The sequence below is a fragment of the Scaptodrosophila lebanonensis genome, unplaced genomic scaffold, assembly GCF_003285725.1.
Source record: "Scaptodrosophila lebanonensis strain 11010-0011.00,11010-0021.00 unplaced genomic scaffold, SlebRS2 tig00000096-arrow-pilon, whole genome shotgun sequence".
NCBI lineage: Eukaryota > Metazoa > Arthropoda > Insecta > Diptera > Drosophilidae > Scaptodrosophila > Scaptodrosophila lebanonensis.
In genome coordinates, this window is record NW_022060567.1 from 4491608 (window position 1) to 4511293 (window position 19686).

The window sequence follows — 19686 nt, forward strand, 5'->3', positions numbered from 1 at the left end:
AAGGTAGTGACACTAATTCGAGCATTTTAGCTCCTTTTTCCACTGCATTAGTAAATGACATCTTCAGGATCATGGTACATATTATACGCTTGGACATAATGGGTGGGTATTACTTTTTGTAAGATATTCATCGAGGAGTTTTTCAAAAATATCTCCACCATACGTTGCATTATGCATTTTAAAAGCAAAAGTGTGTGATTTCATTTGCAAAACGCATACACTAACATATGTAATTATTGATTTTTGTAACAACTGCCTGTGCTCAACATTATTACCATTAATTAACAAAAAACTAATCACTCTATTACTTTATGAAATGCTTGAAAGAAGGTAGATATTTGCCTATTTTTGAAGTTAAACTTCTTATGTGAGGGCTTTAAATGCTGGATTGGCCACCTTATCTGTGATGAAACCAATAGCGCAGGGTTTCTTCCTTACTAGTCATTTTTTGGAGATTGTCCAGCCATTTTCTACCAACTCATAGTTGTGTTTCTAGCCATTTTCTTCGATAACCGACAGCGATAACCATATTCTAGCCATTCTTTTCAGGCCAAATGTACGAATCTAAAAAATTAAATCAAATTAAATTACTTCAATATCTATAACCCCTAAGTCTCACTTCTATCGCGAGTCGCCCTGACACACAATTTGTATGCAGTTATGCGAGTATTCTAAAGACATTTTTGATTAGGAGGCCAGATGACAATGAAGTCCGATGCCAGTATAAGACACACTTACACAGTTGTCTAGTACTGTTGCAATAAATGTATTAAAGTGAAGTCGATCTCATCAAAAGACCTAGAGCTATATTCATTTACGAATATTGCAGTACTCACCCCTTCCGCTGCGGCCCACGAACCGCAGATCGTTGAACTTAGCAACCTGGTTCTTCATCACTGCCGTGCAGTTGCGCAGCTCACCGCAAAAGTTCTCATCGTTCCCTGCTCGTATGGTTACAATCGTGCCGTCCATAACCTCGCCCAATGCCAGGACCTTAAAGGCAATGGGCAATGTTTTATTGGACCGCCAATGCGTGGGCAAGGTCGTGCAAACCTGAATATGGACAAAAATCACCATTAGAGGGAGCCTAGGTAAATGTATTATTATTGGGGGCCTCTTCTTCTTACCACATGCGGTGACCCTGTTTTGACAAGCTCGCCGGGATGCTCTGCGAGAAGGACATCGACGGTACGTTCGATTAGATTTTCAGGTGTTAGGTACGGACTTGTATCGACGGGCTTTGTTTTTGTATTGTTGTTGTTATTATTATTGCTACTATTGTTATTGTTATTATTATTGTTCGACTCCGCATTGCGGCGCTTCGTTGTGCTTGTTGTTGTACTACCTGCCCCGTGTTGTTGTTGTTGCTGCTGATTATGTAAGCCCTGTTGTTGTTGTTGCTGCTGATTGGAGGTGGTTGAACTAACCTCGACAGAAATGTGCATTATTGTTGCTCTTGCTGTTATTGGTTTCCTCTTAATTCTTATCACTTACTCAATGTTTAGTCTTTGTATAAGCTGTGCTCATCTGAAAAGATAGGTTTAGGCATAGGGACATTTAATTAATTAAAAGCGCTGATTTCCATCAAAAAATCTGTATAAACAAGAACTATAGCATACATTTGTGCGCCACAAAGGAAGTACACCTAATTCTGTTTTTACACGGTGGATTGGTTCCAGAAACTACTGTGTAAAAAAAGACATTTATCATATGCAAAAATAGGTATAGATGTTATATCACAATCGTGTAAAAAAAGACCGTGTAAAAACAGAATTAGGTGTTCATATGTAGATGGTCGATATGTGAACCGAAATAAATTGCTATAGGTTTTATCGTGGCTTAAATGGCTATTTTGTACTCAAGACTCAAACTTCTGGATCACTATGCGTTTAAAAGGTATAAACAATTATTGCGATGTTATTTTAATTCTTTGAAAATAAAGGATCGGTTATGTGCATTTACATTTCAAAAACTGATGTACATCGAAAGTGCCCTCCAATTTAAAATGATATTCGATCACTGTGGCCGAATCGCTTAAAAACAAATTGTTTATTTCTAAAGATGTAGGAATCGTAAGTTGCGAATGGTGACCATGAATGATCAAATGTAATATAGTTACAAAAAAGTGTTTCCTAACGAAAAATAAAATAGAAGTGTAAATAGCTTGCGACCTCTAAAAGTATTTAGAAAGATGAAACTATCGTACAATTGTTTATGTTATAGCGTGTCGGCAAATTATCAAGCAAAGCTCGAAGCACAAATTCTAAAGGGGGATTCCAAAGAGACAGATCTGCTTTCAACGACAACTAAAAAGTAAGATGAGCAAAAAAACGTAATTTCCTATTGTCTAACATATTGTGAGCATCCATTCCATTTAACTTACAAGTTTTATTATTACCAGTGGTTTTAAATGAATAAATAATTAATTAGCATGCTCAATTATCAGTACAAATTGAATGCCAAACAATTGTCTATTGGTATTGGGGTACTTGTATTACGAATTGGAAGTGTGAGTTATCTGCACAACAGATCTCCTCTATGGTCAAGACTTTTCGTATTGGTGCCCCACAGGCTAGGGTTCTGGGCCCGATTTCATATACGCTGTTTACGCAGAACATGTCAGTTGGCTCAGAAATACCAATCTGAGAATCTTGTATCTTTTATTACCATATCCTTTCTTTTTAAGTTGATTGTACTTTGTGTCTTTTGATAATATTTATGTAAGTTATTCTAATAATAGCAATTAAATAAATGGATATGAATTAAATTTAATTAATTCATTCCCTATTAAACTAATTTGGTTTTATTAAGATATCTATATTAGCTTAAGGCCACCGAGCTATTCAATTTATTTTGCACACTTATATATACCTTCGTTTCAAATTTCATTCAAGTCGGTTAAGTACACGAAAAGAAAATAATTTCCACCGATACTACACCCCCCTTATTGCAACGGCGAAATCCTTAATATTCCTCTTTATTCCTGCTTCTTTTATGAGCGCGTCTAAGACTGCAGTCGACTGAGGGGCTTCCTCTTGCTTTTCTTGTAGGCTCTCCAAATATAATCGCGAATAGCTTGGAGCAAATCTCATGAAGGTCGTCTAGGAATTACTGTTGCACCAGAAAAAATCAATGCTGTGCATAGGTTCATAATGCAAAACGACATGTTACAAAGGACAAGGATTCAATACATATATATGAACGAATATTTGTTCGCATCTTGTACTGCAATCTAGCAATCGACCGTATCGGCCTTCCAGGACGAGCCACTGGCAACAACATCCAGCTTCTTTTGAAAAACTGAACACATATTTCTCAGTATAGCATTTTTAGCGAGTGTTAATAATAGCATTAGCGTCATCATCGCGAATAGTGCCAGAGTAGACCAAACAGGAGATTTGGCAAAGGTGATTTTTCATGCTTAACCGTTTAATTGAGGAAATTAAATAATTTCTTTTATTAAAATCTATTAATATTAATACTGCCTCGAATTGTTGATGACACCATGAATGTCATCATTTCTGCATTTAAAATTTGTCTAACAAATGTGCAGTTTTTCCTGCATTATTCTAATATTGTAATCCACTAAAAGAGAATTGCTAAATTGCAAAAAAAAAAAATGTATTACATTACAACATCTTTGTAAGTGCTAAATAATCTTCAGTAAAAAATTTGATTCTGTGAGACACGATTTCCTCTTTTTGAAGCTTTATCTTATTGGATTTCCTACAGTTCTACAGTTCTGGATTGAATTCGCTCGTATTTAAAAAATGACTCCGACTTCTAGTCTACCACGAAGTAGTCGTCATCGTGGCCCTTTATTGTTCATTCTATTCTATCTTGTCGAATTTCTGCATACTCATGTATGGCGATAAAATGAATCCCAATGTATCCTCGACCCTATGAATCAAATCAAAGTCTGCAGGATGATGGAACTCCATGCAGGCATCCTTTGTTAACCATTTGAACTAAATGTCAATCTGTACTAAATGTAAGTTCATGATTAGTCCTTGTTTGTCCTCCTACTCAGGCAAAACTCGTAGAAAAGCCGTTAATGTTCTCCCACAAATTAAATGTCGGGCAAAAGAAATGTCTCTGTCCCCTTACCAACTATCTTTTTTACTAAAACTTTTTAAGAATTGAGAAAAGCCGACAAAGGAGTTGCTTCGCTTTACTTCTTCTTCTTTTTCCTACTGCTATTCTAAAGGAACCTTTACATTTAGCTCTCTATAATAATTATAATGAGTTGATATTGTCATGTTTATGTTGGTTATAACAGATCAAAAGCCCATTACCAAGTTTCGTTTTAAAAGATCTAATGATCGATAGATAGATGAACAAAAGTTCAGCTTCAGAAACCTTCAAATCGTTTGCCCAAGTCAGTAAAGTGAAAATAATTTGCTATTTTCAAATGCAAATCAGTACCCTCTCATTACAGGCATTCTCTGCCAACTGTTCATTTGTTTGCTTTAAACTGAATCTTTGGTATTTTCTTAGAGTGGCGTACAATCGAGAAGTAATTCCTGAAAGTATGCACAGTTCACTTAATTGGTAGTTTCACTTAATTGGCACAATTTTAATTTGAAGTAGAATCGAGTCGAAGCATCCTGGGAAGACACACAGAATAACCGAAAGGTAAAAGACTTACTATGCCATTTATTTGGAAGTGGGATGTTGGACTAAGTGTTCGCACTCATTCACTGTTCCGTTTCATGTATATTTTGGAGATTTGATCTTAACTTTTTTGCTGTATACATTTGCACTCTTTCATGTCATCGACTGAAATGCTAATCCTAATACTTTTACATTCGTTATGAAAAACCTTTAGCGTCTGCACAACCGCACTACTTTGCGCACAATCCGCATTTAAGCCATCGATGTCGGTCGAACTCAATTAAATAATAAAAAATCATAGCCGTAATGATGAGCTAAGAACAATTGGGAGTGCCATGCCTGCACATATACTATACATATACAAATACATACGAGTATTTCATATAAAAAATAAAAAAAGACATGTGCATATATATTTATACATATATACAAATATTTACAAAAAATCTGGAAAAACATATTGCGAACTGAAGTTCTGTAAAATGCCGAACGTTACCGTTGCCGCCACACAAATGCGCCAGCTGTTTCCCCATTTGTGTTGGGGCACCAAACACACACAAATATACACACACACACACTCACACACACTCATGCCGAAGCCATCGCTATTGCCTGATGGTTGAACAAAAAAATGTATGCTGTGCGTTTTATAATTTTTGCCATTCAAATGTGCGGCCTCGTTCTCTGTGGTGCCTGTCTGTCTTTCCGTGTACTCGTATGTGTGTTTTGCTTTTTTTCTCACTTTTTTCGACAACTATTTTTTACAGCTACAGCATCTGTCTGTAGGCACAAGTGATGCTCAAACACATACAAGTACACACACTCCCTCCTCCTCGTCCTCCTCCCCCCCCCCCGCACACACACACAGACACACACACGTGTGCATGTGTAATTTTTTCGCAATATCCGTTTGATTTTTTTGTTTTTGTTTCACACATTTACGCAACTTGCCACCAAATGGTGGCATATGTGGCCACATGGTAAATGCCAGGCCAAAGAGGAGTTGGGGCCGTGTTTGTGCTTTATCCACCACACAATTAGAATCCAGCTTGGGAGTAAAAGCTTCAACATTAAACTAATTTCCCGTAAATCCCCCAATTAACAATGGTAATCCTGAAAATATAATACCGAACACTTCAATCAACAACTACGGCGTTTGATGGCAGACGCTCAATCGGTTTCGTAACAAAGGAAATGTATTTAATCCTAAACTAAGTTCAGACCGGCAATCATTTCTTATCAAATAGCAATATCATCATTTTAAAATTCTTCAAAAGTGCCCCGATTTGTCGCAAATTGTATCCAAAAAGGCTGTAAATTTTTTGCTTGGCCAAACAGGCAACATAGAGAATATAATGCCCACAGATCATTAAAATGAAACAAAAGGTAAAAAATATATAGATGTACTTGTAGTATTGTAGTATTGAGCCAATACGGACTCTATGTGTAATATATATGTAAGTATTGTAAACCTTTTTCTCATAACACAACTCGACTCTAAACAATTATTAACTGCCTTGATCTATAATCTTATTTCTGTTTGGTCTAATTACCACGTAGCTCTATAGCTCTGATGCAATTATCAATGACCACGATCTTAAAAAAACGACTCTCTTTAATTTTAAATTAGCGCCAAAATCATCCATTTTTGCACCATGGGCTCGATGTCGGTTTCATCGAATCCCCAATGAGGCAACAAAGATTTAAGTATGAAATGAGAAAATCAAATTGCAAGCCAGATTGCGACAAGCCTTGTATTGTTTGTGGTTGTTTTTTTGAAATGAGCGTCCATAAGTAGGACGAGTCTACATTTGAATTTGATATTTTCCCCGATGATGATAAAAGGATATTATTAAATAGTTCGGTTCAAACTCAACCTACTTATGGACTTGGACAGTCTACATATAAATTTCCCAAAATACAGCCGTTTTTCAGACAGGTCTAGATCGATTTATCTCGTAATTTATAATTTTTGTTGTTCAAGTTTCACTTCACAAACATAATATACCCTTTCAACCTTATAGAGGTATACTTGTAAAAGTAGTATACTATACTCGTTCGTTTTCTGACATCGATGTAATATTTCGCAAATGGATTTTTAATGTGAGAAGTAAGAAAAGATCACCCAACCAATTTTCAAGTAGTTGGTAGTCCAGTTTTTTTAGCAGGAGTGGTCGTCAGTGGCCATAATCTTTGGCAGCCACTCTTGTATTATATAGGCTTTGATCGTTGCCTTCATCAAACTTTTATTTTTAATCGGAACTTTTGAGTGCTTTTGTTTCAATTATCGAAAGAAATCTTTCCATTTGTCTTAAAATGCTCTTTTGATTATCTTAATTTTAGTGTAGGAATCAAAAGAATTTTGGTTTCATCTAAATGAGAATAGAATGCTTGAGTCAAATGCGGGCACCACCAATTTAAAAACCAAAATATAAAATATTGTGTCTTGCATCGACAAGTTTTTAATATTTTTGAATCATACTTACTATAAGTAATTGCAACCCAATAATGACAACAAGAACAGCGCCCATCGAAAGATTTCCACACAAAAACTCTTTCAAAATCATATAATATGTGTGACAGCTACCCTTATAAGAGATAGATAAATGACATCTGACATGATCTTAACATATTTTGTAGGCTAAAAGAGGAGCTGTTAAAGGTTGCAATGTGAAAAGTCTAGAACAGTGGGAGAACCACTAATTGGAAAAGATAGGCGGACATCGCCTGATCACATATAAGCACATATGTATAGTATGCCTGTAAAATGTTTACCATTCTTCCTTATGGAAGACAACCAAAAACATCGTGGATTCAGAGTATATCAATAACCCGTACATGCCATTTAACTTAATTTATTTTCTCACACAAACTGAGTAATGTTTATTTCAAATATTACGTTGGTAATCTTGGCCCATTTCCCGCCCTTTGAATTTGAAATGTTCCTTCCACTGATCGCCAATCACCAATCGTCACTGAAGACAAATTTGTTGAAACTGTAGCCTAAACTCTTACAAAAAACAATATGATCTACCAGTAAAAAAGAAAAATAAATAGAAACTGTTGATCCTAAAAGGCTTTTTAAAAGGTACGTGTAGGCGAGACAACGCTATTGTTATATTGTTCGTATTTCCAATACAGCCATCAAAACTATCTGTACCATTTCTCTTCAGAAGAAAAATGTGGTCTGGTTGAGGTAAGTCTGCTGGGCGGGGTAGTCAGGCTACGTCGAAGCTAGCACTGCCTCGACTGATTTTAAAAGTATGATACGAACTAGTGTCGCTATCGGATATAAGCTCAACATTAAATTCCAATACTACAATTATGATGCAATTTTAATTAAGAGCCAAAGATTGTAAAGTCACATTCTCTTTTGAAGTAATTATAAGTATATCTTTGTACCCAACAACCTAAAAGGTACTTATACCAGGTTAGTGTAACACCCAGAAGGAGGCATGGCAGACCCCACAAAATATGACGAGACGCGTTAATCTGTTCGTCTGTCTGATCGCACAGATCTCGCGGAATATCCAAGCAAAAATAACCAATCTCTGAGAGTTTCACACTAAAGGCACTAATGGCCATGAATGTGATAGCAGCTTTAGTTGTTGCTCCTGCTTTGGCTGAACACATACCCACAATCCCTGTGGGGTACGGGTGGGGGGTCATCGAAAAGGACTGAACGTGCCCGTCCTAAGATCTAGAATATATGCCATATTTGAAAATGGTAGCTTTCTTACTTATCAAGACTTTTGCAAAAGCTTGTAAAAACTTATTGGGGGTGGGGGAAAGTAAAATGAACTCATGTTGCCCAATCAGTAGGAGAGTCTACATACCAAGTATGGTTAATGTGGGGACGAGGCTGCTTATTAAGGAATTGCAGGACAATTTACGTGTGGCAAGACAGCAGCTGTTCAACTAGCTCATATTTCGAGGATGATCTCGATGATCTCAACTGATCTGTCAATCCCATTGAAACTTCAATTTGCTTCAATTTCTTTTAAAAACATCTTTCTCGTTAACTACTATCAAGTCCCTACGAAAGGAATATTTTACTCATGGCCAACTGTATGTTGTATTATTGGTCGGAGCTTCTGAAAACCAAATTACTTTGCTGCCACAAAATAAAACAACATCAAATATCCTGTATAGAGAAGTTCTGACTCAGTAGAGAATAACCTAAAACTCTAAACAAAAGAAAAACATAAATCATTACAATAATAATATCCCAACTATGTTTATAATTTTACTTTTTTTTTAGTAACTCATAGCAAAAAGAAGGGTGTATGTTTGTATAAAATTCATAATTTTTAAAATTTTTTTAAAATACGGGACGCTTGTTTATTTATAAAGTCCGAGATGCAGTCCGATCTTTCTTGGCATGCCTCGTCAGACACAGACAGCCTTATATAGTCTCATCTCAATAAGTTGTTTATTTGTAACGATTTTGTTACCACATTATCCTTATCAGCATCCTTCTTGAAATATTTAAACATGATATTCACTTACATTCTGGTTTTAAATATTCGCGAGCTTGCAGCAATGTTCATCCGAATTTATAGATACATATGCACATATGTATGTATGTGTGTAGGGATGTTTTTAGCAATAACCAGTATTTGTATTATTTTGTAGACATTTAATGTAACTTTTGCATTTTTATACACTTGAAAAAAATATAGATGTGCCGTACATTTTTTAAAATTTAAAATTTTAAATTTGTTAATACATTTCACGAAGTATTCACTCTTAAAAAAATGTGTTATTATTCCAATGGCCGCATTTTTTGAAATATATATTTTGCATTAATTATTGAAAATAGGCGCACTAACACACGCACAAGGGTATGCACACACACACACCTACACACGCGCGACACTACCGTTACGCGATATATGCAAAATGGCGACTAACTGCTTGACAGACAGGCTGACAAGCTGACTAGCTGACTAGCTGGCTGACTTTCTAACTTGGCTTTCTGGTTGGCTCAATTGCTGGGCTGCTGGGGCTGCTGGGCTGGCGATCGAATCAAACGACACGAAGATATTAAACTATTTTTTGCGGTAACCATGAACGCGACCACTACGAGCAGCGGCGGCGGCAACGGCAACGACGACGGCGACATTGGTGGCAGCGGCGGCGACGGCAGCAGCGCTGGCAATCATCATAATCATGGGCAGCCGCCATTTGCCATTGCCAGGCCAAAACGCAACTACACGCGGCAACGCAGCCGGCAAGAACAACAACAGCAACAACAACAATCTATGATGTTGATAATTGCCGCCCAGTAGTAACTACGATGGCAGCCACAGCAGCGACGTCAACAGCAGCGCCAACGTCGCCCCAACCGCCAAGAGTGCCGCCTCTTTTTTTCCAACAACAATGCGCTCGGTATATAATTCTTCTTTTTTTTTGTTTTTGTTTTTGCTCTGGCTTAACATTTACCGCGAGAACCAGTAGCAGTGGTTTTCGCTTGTGGTGTGCTCAATACCGCACCGAAAAAAGCTGGCGAAGGAGCTGCGCTGTCCGCTGCCGCCGCCACACGAAATGAGGACGAGAGTCGACATTCGGCAGTCGACAGTCGACAGTCGACATTCGAGCGCCGAGAGGCCGAGCGTCGAGCGGTTGACGAAGCTGTGGCTACTGAGGCTGCTGATTCTGTAGCGTCGCGTCGCTGCCGTCTTGAGCATAAGAAGAAGAGCGACAAAAAATGCCAGCAAGTGGAAGAAAAAAAAAGCAACCAAAGCCAAAACCCAAAACCAAACCGAAAACCAAAACCAGAAAACGTCAACTACAACACAAGCACAAACACAAGGCCGCAACGGCGTCTTCAAGTTGTTGCTGTTCCCAATGTTATTCTAGCTGTTCTTCTTCTTCTTGTTGCTGTTGCTGTTGTTGTTGTTGACTGCTGGTGGTGAAAAAATGCGCTCAATTTCTGGAGCGCAACACCTTCGCGGCATGCCCTAAAATGCTGAAGCACGCGTCCGCCCGCCCGAACGCCCGCAAGACTGGAAAAATTGGGAAGTAGCGAAATGGGGAAGTGAAGGTGGGGAGATGGGTAGATGGGTAGATGGGGGAATGGGAGAATGGGAGAATAAGTAAGCAGCAGCAGCATAACACAAAAAAATTGAGCATAAAATTCAGCTTGGAAGTCAGTTGCCGTTAAATGCGGGAGAACATTTTCTTACAATGCTCGCTCAGCAATTTCTTCCCGCAGATTTTTTTTCTTAGCGCTCTCCCCCTCCCTCACAAGGCTGCTGTGTGCTGCTTTTTTTGTTCGCTTCTGTCTTCTAGCGCCTTTTGGCTCAGCCAACTGGAGCAGCAACCCCTAAGATGCGATGCGATGTGGCGGCAATGTCTTGGAATTGGAATTGACTCAAGCAAAAAATCTCAACGTGGTAAAGGCGCGCGCGCCAACCTCAAGAAATGTTGCTGGACGACGGCACCTTAGACTAGACGCTACGACGGACTGTGGGAAAATTGTGTGTGTGTGTATGTGTGTGTTGCCAAATACTCGTATATATTTCGCTCTGTCCCGTTCCAGCGCGCGCTGTCATCGCACTTTCCATCTCGCTCTTATTCGATGACATGGTATTTGTGGGTGGTGCGGTGCCGCCGCCGTGGTAAAATCTTGCGGCTGCCATTTGCGGCCGAACGACGAACCAATATTTTTACTGGCACCCAACTGCGTTGCGGCAGCAGGAACAACAACAACAACAGCAACAACAACAACAACAACAACAACAAGAGCAGAGCACTCGGCACCTACTTTTAAGGATGGGCCGCAATGCCGACGCATTTTTTGAGTGAAAAATTGTAACCACATGAGCTGCGTGTGCCATGTAAGACGCCCCCTTGCACACACACACACACACACACACTCACACACCTATATGGTGGGTTTTTTCTATTTTGGCACCAGGGCGGAGTTACGTTAGAAGTGACACGCATTACCTTCAACCCTCCTACACTTTGCGGTTTTAGTTGCGCGGCAGCAACAACAACAACAGCTTACCAAAGAAGCAGAAGCGGATGATAAAAAAGAAAGGGCTGTCTTGGTGCTTTGGTGGTGGTCGCTGGTCCACTGCACCGCAGTTCCGCAGCTCAACTGGACGTGGTGGTTGTGGTGGTTTATCGTCTCAGCGAGTGCGCACGCACTCATCTCAGGGGTGTCTATGTGTGTGTGTGTGTGTGTGTGTGTGGTTGGCATTATGAAACCGCAAGAATTATTATACGCTGCGGTCGATTACTATATCAAAACTCTAATCAAGCGACCAACCAACCAAACCACTCCGCTGCTTAGCGGCCCCCGTGCAGCCAATGAGCAACCACTGCGCCCACTAAGCCACGCAAGTAGCTTCATTCCCAATTACAAATGGTGGACTCTGCCAACTAAATAATGTAGCGTAAAGCCTACGTACTTTATTTGTTTTATTTATATTCATGCTTCAACTTTACATTTTAAATTTAAAATTACAAATTGTAGTAGAACTAAATGCCAGAATATCTTCAGTATAACAAATCCGATGCGATGTGGAAGCTTCCGTAACACGTCCAGCGTGCTCCCAGCCGGTAATAGAGCCTAAAGTGTAAATGATTCAAATAAACAACAATTTTAACATACAAAAACCGACTTCAAACACTTCTAGCACAAATTAATATGCGCCAACAAGTAAAAAAGAAAAATTGCGTATTCTTCTGCAATAATGTAGGTTCAATAACTCTTATTTTTGGAGTTGGTGTCCGCCAAGAGAAAGAATCGAAACGAGTCGCTTGATTTGTTCTATATCCATACCGTCCTTCTAATGTTCAATGTTGGCTATATTATCCAATCAACGCTATCTGAATTTTTGTCGTTTCAAGGTCACAGATATTGTTACAGTAAGTATACGTGTATTATCGTATAAAAGTTAATTTGCAAATGGGTTTAATTAGATATTGGTATTCTGTCACAGTACAAGTATGTTGTCGTTCGTATAAAAGTTAATTTTAAAATAATATTTCTTGCAGTATTCTCGTATTATTACTGCTAGGTATATTGTAGTGTTTCCTTGGCTGACATCGGCTCCAAAAATCACAATAATCCAGTCTAATGTTCAGTAACAAGCAAAAAACAATAAAGGAATGCTAGAGTCGAGGGGGCTTAACTCTTAAATACCCAGGGAGGGTACGCACTCCCAAAAATAAGAAAAAATTTTGAATTTTAAATTCATAAGTTAATTAAATAAAAATTACTCAATACATACATACATAAGTGGAAACATAAGTGAAGTACAGAATTATGTCAACAAACATCATCAACAACAACAACAGCGCAGAGCTTGGGCAGAGATTGTATTTATGGCTAAAACTTTTTTCTAATTGATCTATCATAATGAAACTACTACGTACCATACAGATACATAATCACTAACAGGATATGACTACCAAATTTTAGTTCAAATTTCCAAGAATTAGATGAGTTATAGAAAATCGCGTTTATAGGGGGAGTGGGGGGTGCATCGGAAAAATGAACAAACATGCCCTGTCTCGGACTTAGGAGAATCTACATACCAAGTTTGGTTATTCTAGCTCTTGTACTTTATGAGATCCTTGCGTTCATACAGACAGACAGAAGAACGGACAGGCGGACATGGCTATATCTACTCGTCTTCTCGTACTGCCACGCCTCCTTCTCATTCGCACAAATCTAGTATACCCTTTTAACCTTTGGGTGAAGGGTATAAAAGAAACAGACGAATGGATAACCTCCTTTTCTTGAAGTCGGCAAAAAACGGGTAAAAATTTGGATATGATGCATTATCAAGCCCGTCGTGTTCACCCGACGCACATAAAATGTACAAGAGTATATTAGGTTTGCGGGTGCTGAAAATTTAACAGGCAGAAGGAGGCGTGGCAGACCCCACAAAGTACATATATTCTTGATCAGCATGACGAGACGAGTCGATCTAGCCCTATCTGTCTGTCTGTCCGTCTGTCCGTATGAACACCTGCATCTCAGAGACTATAAGAGGTAGAGATACCAAACTTTGCACAAAGATGCGTTATATATGTACGCTGTGCAAGTTTGTTTTATTTTTCTTTGATTTTCCTCCCCACTTTTCCCGATTTACCATTAGTATAATCGCCTATATCTCGGAGACTATAAGACCTACGAGCACCAAATTTTAGTCCCAGATGCCTTATGTGAATACGCAGAAAATTTATATTTTGGAATTTCCCTCCCACCCCCTCTCCCATGCAAATCGCGATTTTCTCTAACTCCCGTAATTCTTGGAATTTCGAACTAAAATTTTGCAAATACCCCCAGTTAGTTATTATGTGTCCGTATGCCGAGTTTTACGATGATAGACCGATTTAACGAGAAGTTATAGCCATAAATATATTTGCTGCTGCAGCGCTGCTCAAGCGCTGCCCGCGGCTGTTGATGTTGCTGTTTGGTTGACTGCTAACATGTTTACTCAGACACGAATATACGAGCATATACATACATACACTCACATAGACGCAATTGCTTTGTATATGTGCAATTATACACCCTTTACTTGAGTTCAAATACCAAAAGAAGTAAAATCGATCAACAACTTTTTTTGTAATTCTCTTACTTTTTTAATTTCTATAATTATTCTAAACATATGTACAGAGTATTTCAAAGTCGGGACACCCGACTTTAGCTTTTTTACTTGTTTTGGAATATAAATGAAATATTTATAAATAGACACCAACATAGAATAAAACTTTTTGTTTGAGCTTTGTTGCATCCCTGTTCATTTGGCCCGCTCATTAATTCAACTGATCGGTGACAGCCCTGGCATTTGCAAGTTGGCGAAAACTTTCTGCTAACTTTCGCTAATCATAAAAAATTGTTTTATTTGAGTAAACATAATGTAGAATAAATATCAAGGTATACCAGTGTTTTGTGAGTGTCTATTTAGCAGGAATATAACATATAACAAAAGTAATTCTGTTTGGTGGAGTATAACTTTCGCGGTCAGATCGGCCCAAAATATATATCATATATATCATATATCCAATTGAAAGTGTCTGGCAATTTTTTTTGAATTTATGCCAATTGGGACCATTTTGGCAATGATTAACATCAAAACGAATCCATTTGGCTCATTCATTATACAGTATTGCACATCCAATATATTCTTACCGATTCAGCGGCACCTATGTAACAATGTCCTGTGAGAAGGACAATAAATAAAATGATTTCTTCACTTTCAAAATGTGATTTTTGGAGACACTCTATTTAAAGGCTATACTAGCTTTGTGCGAATGTATGTAATAGGGCGAAGGAGCCGAGTCGATATAGCCATGTCCGTCTGTCCGTCTGTCCGTCCGACTGTCTGGATGAGCGCAAGGATCGCAGAAAGTACCAAAGCAAGAGCTACCAAACTTGGTATACAGGCTCCCCTGAGCCCTAGGCAGGACAAGTTTGTTTTTTTATTCCGATGCACCCCCCACTTCCCCGCTATTAGTGATTTTACATAACTCCTGTAATTCAAATTTCGATCTCAAAATTGGCAGTTACATCTAGTTTGTGATTATGTGTCCGAATAGTTTCATCATGATAGGTCCATTCTAAAGGAAGTTATAGCCATAAAAATAGTCTCTTTTGTATATTGAATAATTTGTATTTAATTTAATTAATATAATTTATTAAAATTAATTTTTTTTGTGGGGTGTACAGGTTATTTAAGAGTTGAGGGATAATTTCATTAATTATTGAAGGTGGTAAGAAAAAGAAATAAATCAAATTTAAAAAAAAAGAAAATCCCCTACCCAATGGGGGAAATTTTAATCGCCTGTCCGGCAAGCTATATTGCCGACTCACAGCCATATGTGGTCAGAGATTTCCCCCAAAATAGATAGATGGAATCGTTCTTGTACAGTGAAAAGGGAATTCTGCAAAGAGTACGTGCAAAGATTATTATAATTTGAAGGCATACATCTGTGCAAAGCAGTTGTGCATCTAGTTAAGATAATTGGAATACCAGCTGAATCCACGGACTCAATGCATTCTTGATACTATTTCGAGTACTCAAGCCCAAGGCATACGAGTACAATTTAAATACACAGAAGTTAATTTAAAAGCGATCATAAAATGACGCCAGACAAATTCCAAAAAAGTATCCCAAGATCTCAAACTGTCTTGTATCTTATAATATACATAAATACTAAAAAGTAAGTAAGTAAGTCCTCCTCGTAGCCAAGTGAAAGACTTAACGTACTTCCGATTAATGCCATTGAATGGGATCAAATCTATTAGAAAAAAAGGACTTACTTATCCATATCAAAGATGTCAACCAACCCTTTAAAGCATATCCTTTTTTTTTTCAAAACATACACTTTAACATAAAAGAGAAAGAAAGTTATAAGCTTAAAGAATAAAATAATTAAAAATTTAAGCTTATTATTGTTAAAAAAGTTAATACTAAATTTGATTGCCTCCATGGTGGCTACAGCTATAACATATTTGTTCGATCCTACTGTTGGTGAATCATTATTCAAAGCCAGAAAAATAATTAAAATCTAAAGAACTGTCGAAAATACTCTGGTACAGAGCGGATATAATAGTCACAATAGCCCAGTACAATTATTGGCACACAGAGGAGGAGTTAGTCCTGGCTCACTAGTTGACGAGCCATAAAACCGACTCGTTCTGCACCTAACTAGTAAAGCATTTATAGATTTATAGGGGCTTTAAGGGTGACTTTCTTAATCTGTTAAAGGAGCCTGATTGACTCTATATTACTTATAAGTATGTCTGATTAAGGCCTCGAAAGTAGGATGAAAGTATATATGTTGGACTCAAGTCCTTAACCTAGATTTTTCCTCACTGCAGTATGTTGCTTTCCAAAATACACTTCTCTCAAAAGTTTATACTTAGTATATATTTCGTGTTGCAACAGCTATGCAGCAAAGCTTTATTTCTGCAGAACCATGAATTACACCAAGACCGATTATATCTTATAGCTATCACAGCCACAAAGAATATGTCTACAAGCATCTTGGAGCAGAACAGCCCTTTCAGAGTGTAGTTATCATGACTGTTGGTGTTCCATCACTCGTGGTTAAAAATGAAAAATTAGAAAGTAGCGACGCACTGGGATTATGTATGATTTGTAGCCGATAATTAATATTTGAAATTGTGCCGGAAAGTACGTAATACAAGTTTTAAATAAATAAATGGCTTGCAAAGCCGAAAATTAATTCTATTAACTATAATTATTTATAAAATAAATCTATTATAATCGTAATTATGGATAATTAAATTAAAGAAGTATTTGAGATCTGAAATTACTCACAATATTAAAAATTAATTCATGCTGTGCTGCCATAAGGCATAATTTTTTGCAGACACAAAAACAATCTTCTTCGTAAAATATCTAATCTATCTAGGCGTCTTTAGACGCTAAGATAAACTCTCTTAATATTATTTATTATAGAAATAATAGCAAGACAACAATTAATTTGTATACTCAATTTAAACAGCAAGAAAATAATATGTTATGGGTGGATTCTAAGAGGGTGAGGGCCCTGTCTTCCTGTTTAGTCTGCCTTTCTGCCTGAGTTCGAACTGATATCTCACCATGTGGACGGAATAATCTACATTCTGTCACAATATATTAGCCGCTTCAAAAATTGTTCTCTTCTCGTATGCTGGAAAAATGTACTGTTATTTATTTTGACTATCCTTTGTTACAACATTCCCATTAGGACATTATTAATCTCAAGTGCTTTAGAATATTTTTATAATGGAAAGATAATTGAGAACAAGTTTAAGCTCTGAAATTTCGAGAGCTAAGCATTTGAATAGGGCCATAGAGTAGTTTCAAACGTTTCCGATCCAAAATACTCGTATTCGAAAATCCTAGCAATACTTTAAAGAGTATTCACGAGAACCAATTTGTTGAGAAGGCCATATTTGTTGTCAAGCCACTCTTGGATTGTGCATCATCAAATTGGTGAAAAGCCTTTTAAAATCAAGCATTCATGTTTATTTTATTAAATCACATATACAATGTGTATTTACACAAGCATAGTTATTAAAGAAAACAAGAAAGTCGAGAGGGCTCAACTCTTAAATACCCTGTACTATCCCACAAAAAACACAATGAGATTAATTTTAAAATTGTAATTAATTAAATTAAATATAAAATATTCAACACATGCATACATAGGTGTTTACCAAATTTGATTTTGAAATTCCAAAAATTACAGAAGTTGTGGAAAAAACACGAATTATGGGGGAGTGGGGGGTGCATCGGAAAAAATTAACAAACTTGTCCTTTCTCGGACTTAGGAGAATGTGGATACCAAGTTTGGTTATTCTAGCTCTTATACTTTCCGAGATCCTTGCGTTCATACAAACGGACAGACGGACAGACAGACGGACATGGCTATATCGACTCGTCTTGTCATCCTGATCAATAATATATGTACTAAACTAGTATAGCTTTCTACCCTTTGGGTGCAGGCTATAAAAAGATATGCACTCTAAGCTTAAAAGTATGCAATGTAAATTATTTAATTAAATAAATTTATTTATATGACAAGTTGAGGAACTAATACCATTTATGTATGTATATAAAACAACTATGCTGTGAATGTTGTGAAAAACAATAGGCTATTCAATGTGCATGGTAAAAAACTAAAAAAAAGTTAAAATAATAATCATAAATGCAGGACCATAAATTTAATTGCTGTCATCATCAGTTAATCGAATTCGCTTGCTTCGAATGTGAATAGAATCGCTATCATCGCTGGGAAAATTTTGAACTGGTCTTTCTCTTGCTCGTTCGGCATTTACAGTTTTAACAGTGAACTCTGTTATGAGCCGTTGTTAGCCAATTGTTGCTACCTTTTATGTATAATTCTCTGTAACGACCCATACAAGAATGGTTTCTATGTAGCAGTTTTATGTTGCGTGTTTATTTCTCTGCATTGTGCTATTTTGAATCATACTAAATGGAATAAAATCGTGCAACAAAGTTTAATTATATTTTCAAACAGTGTCAAAAACAGGATTAGGTTCTCTCTCCTACTTCGAAAACTGAAATTGCTGAGATAACGAGAGAGAAGGACTTGTTTTTCTTTGGAAAAATATGTGTAAATGGCAACTATTGCCAGGGAGATGAAATAAATGTTGATGATTAATTGATTTGTGTCGTTTATAATTACTCAGTCCCGGCTTTATTCGTATTGACCGAATGTACAATGCCGACGCAATGCAGCCTCGTGGCAAGCCAATTAAAATGTAACCTAAAAGCAATTCAGAAACAAACAAAGGGAGCCAGAGTGTTGGAACAGAAATATGTACATACAAGACGATATATACGTGCTATATAGTACATATACATATACAAGAAACGAAGTCCGCGTCCACTGCGACCGCGAAGCAACACCCCAAACTAGGGCGGCTCTGACTATGGAAGATGACAACAATTATGAGCAGGCAGGCAGTCAGGCAGTCAGGCAGCAGCAGCAGCAACAACAACAACAAATAAAAGTAAACAACGACAAAAACTGAGGCCAGCATAGCAGCACTTGAGGCCGGGAGGAAGAAATTCTGGACAGCAAGATTTTGTGCAAATAATTCATTCAAGTGAGAAAGCAAAGAGTAAACGTTCCAAGTGTTGGCGATGCAGGTGCAGAAACGGTGCGGGGGATCGGGGGATCGGGGGATTGGGGGTGCAAGTCAGCTTGAGGGCTTAAGAGCATAGAAGGAGCATTTGGAAGTGAGGGCGACGCCCCAGCGACAAAAAGCTGTCGACGACGCTTTTGTGTTGATTTTTCTTTTAATTGTTGCGGATTTGCATTCTGACACATTTGTCAACCTCAGCGGCGGCCTCAGTTGCGCGGCTGCCATACAAAAAAGGGTTGCTTATGCATACGTGTGCAAATGTGTGTGTATGTGTGTGTGTGTGTGTGTGTGTGAGTGATTGAGCGGGTGGCTGGCGGGGGGTGGGGGTCTTGGCGAACTTCAGACGCCAAACAACGAGTGGTAGGAGCCTCTATTATTTATTAGCATTAACGCGCCGAATAGCACATGTGTGTGTGTGA

General features: G+C 37.8%; 1 protein-coding gene across 1 annotated transcript in view; it reads right to left on the reverse strand.

Annotated features, from left to right (window-relative positions):
* The window catches only part of LOC115627570 (centrosomal and chromosomal factor), a 57282-nt gene extending 55837 nt beyond the window's left edge, over positions 1 to 1445 (reverse strand). Inside the window, exons 1-2 of the mRNA XM_030523294.1 lie at positions 1128 to 1445; positions 837 to 1053 (exon numbers count right to left, since the gene is read on the reverse strand). Coding sequence (XP_030379154.1) covers positions 837 to 1053; positions 1128 to 1445 — 535 coding nt within the window. The remainder of the gene's footprint in view (positions 1 to 836; positions 1054 to 1127) is intronic.
* Positions 1446 to 19686: the final 18241 nt, after the last annotated feature.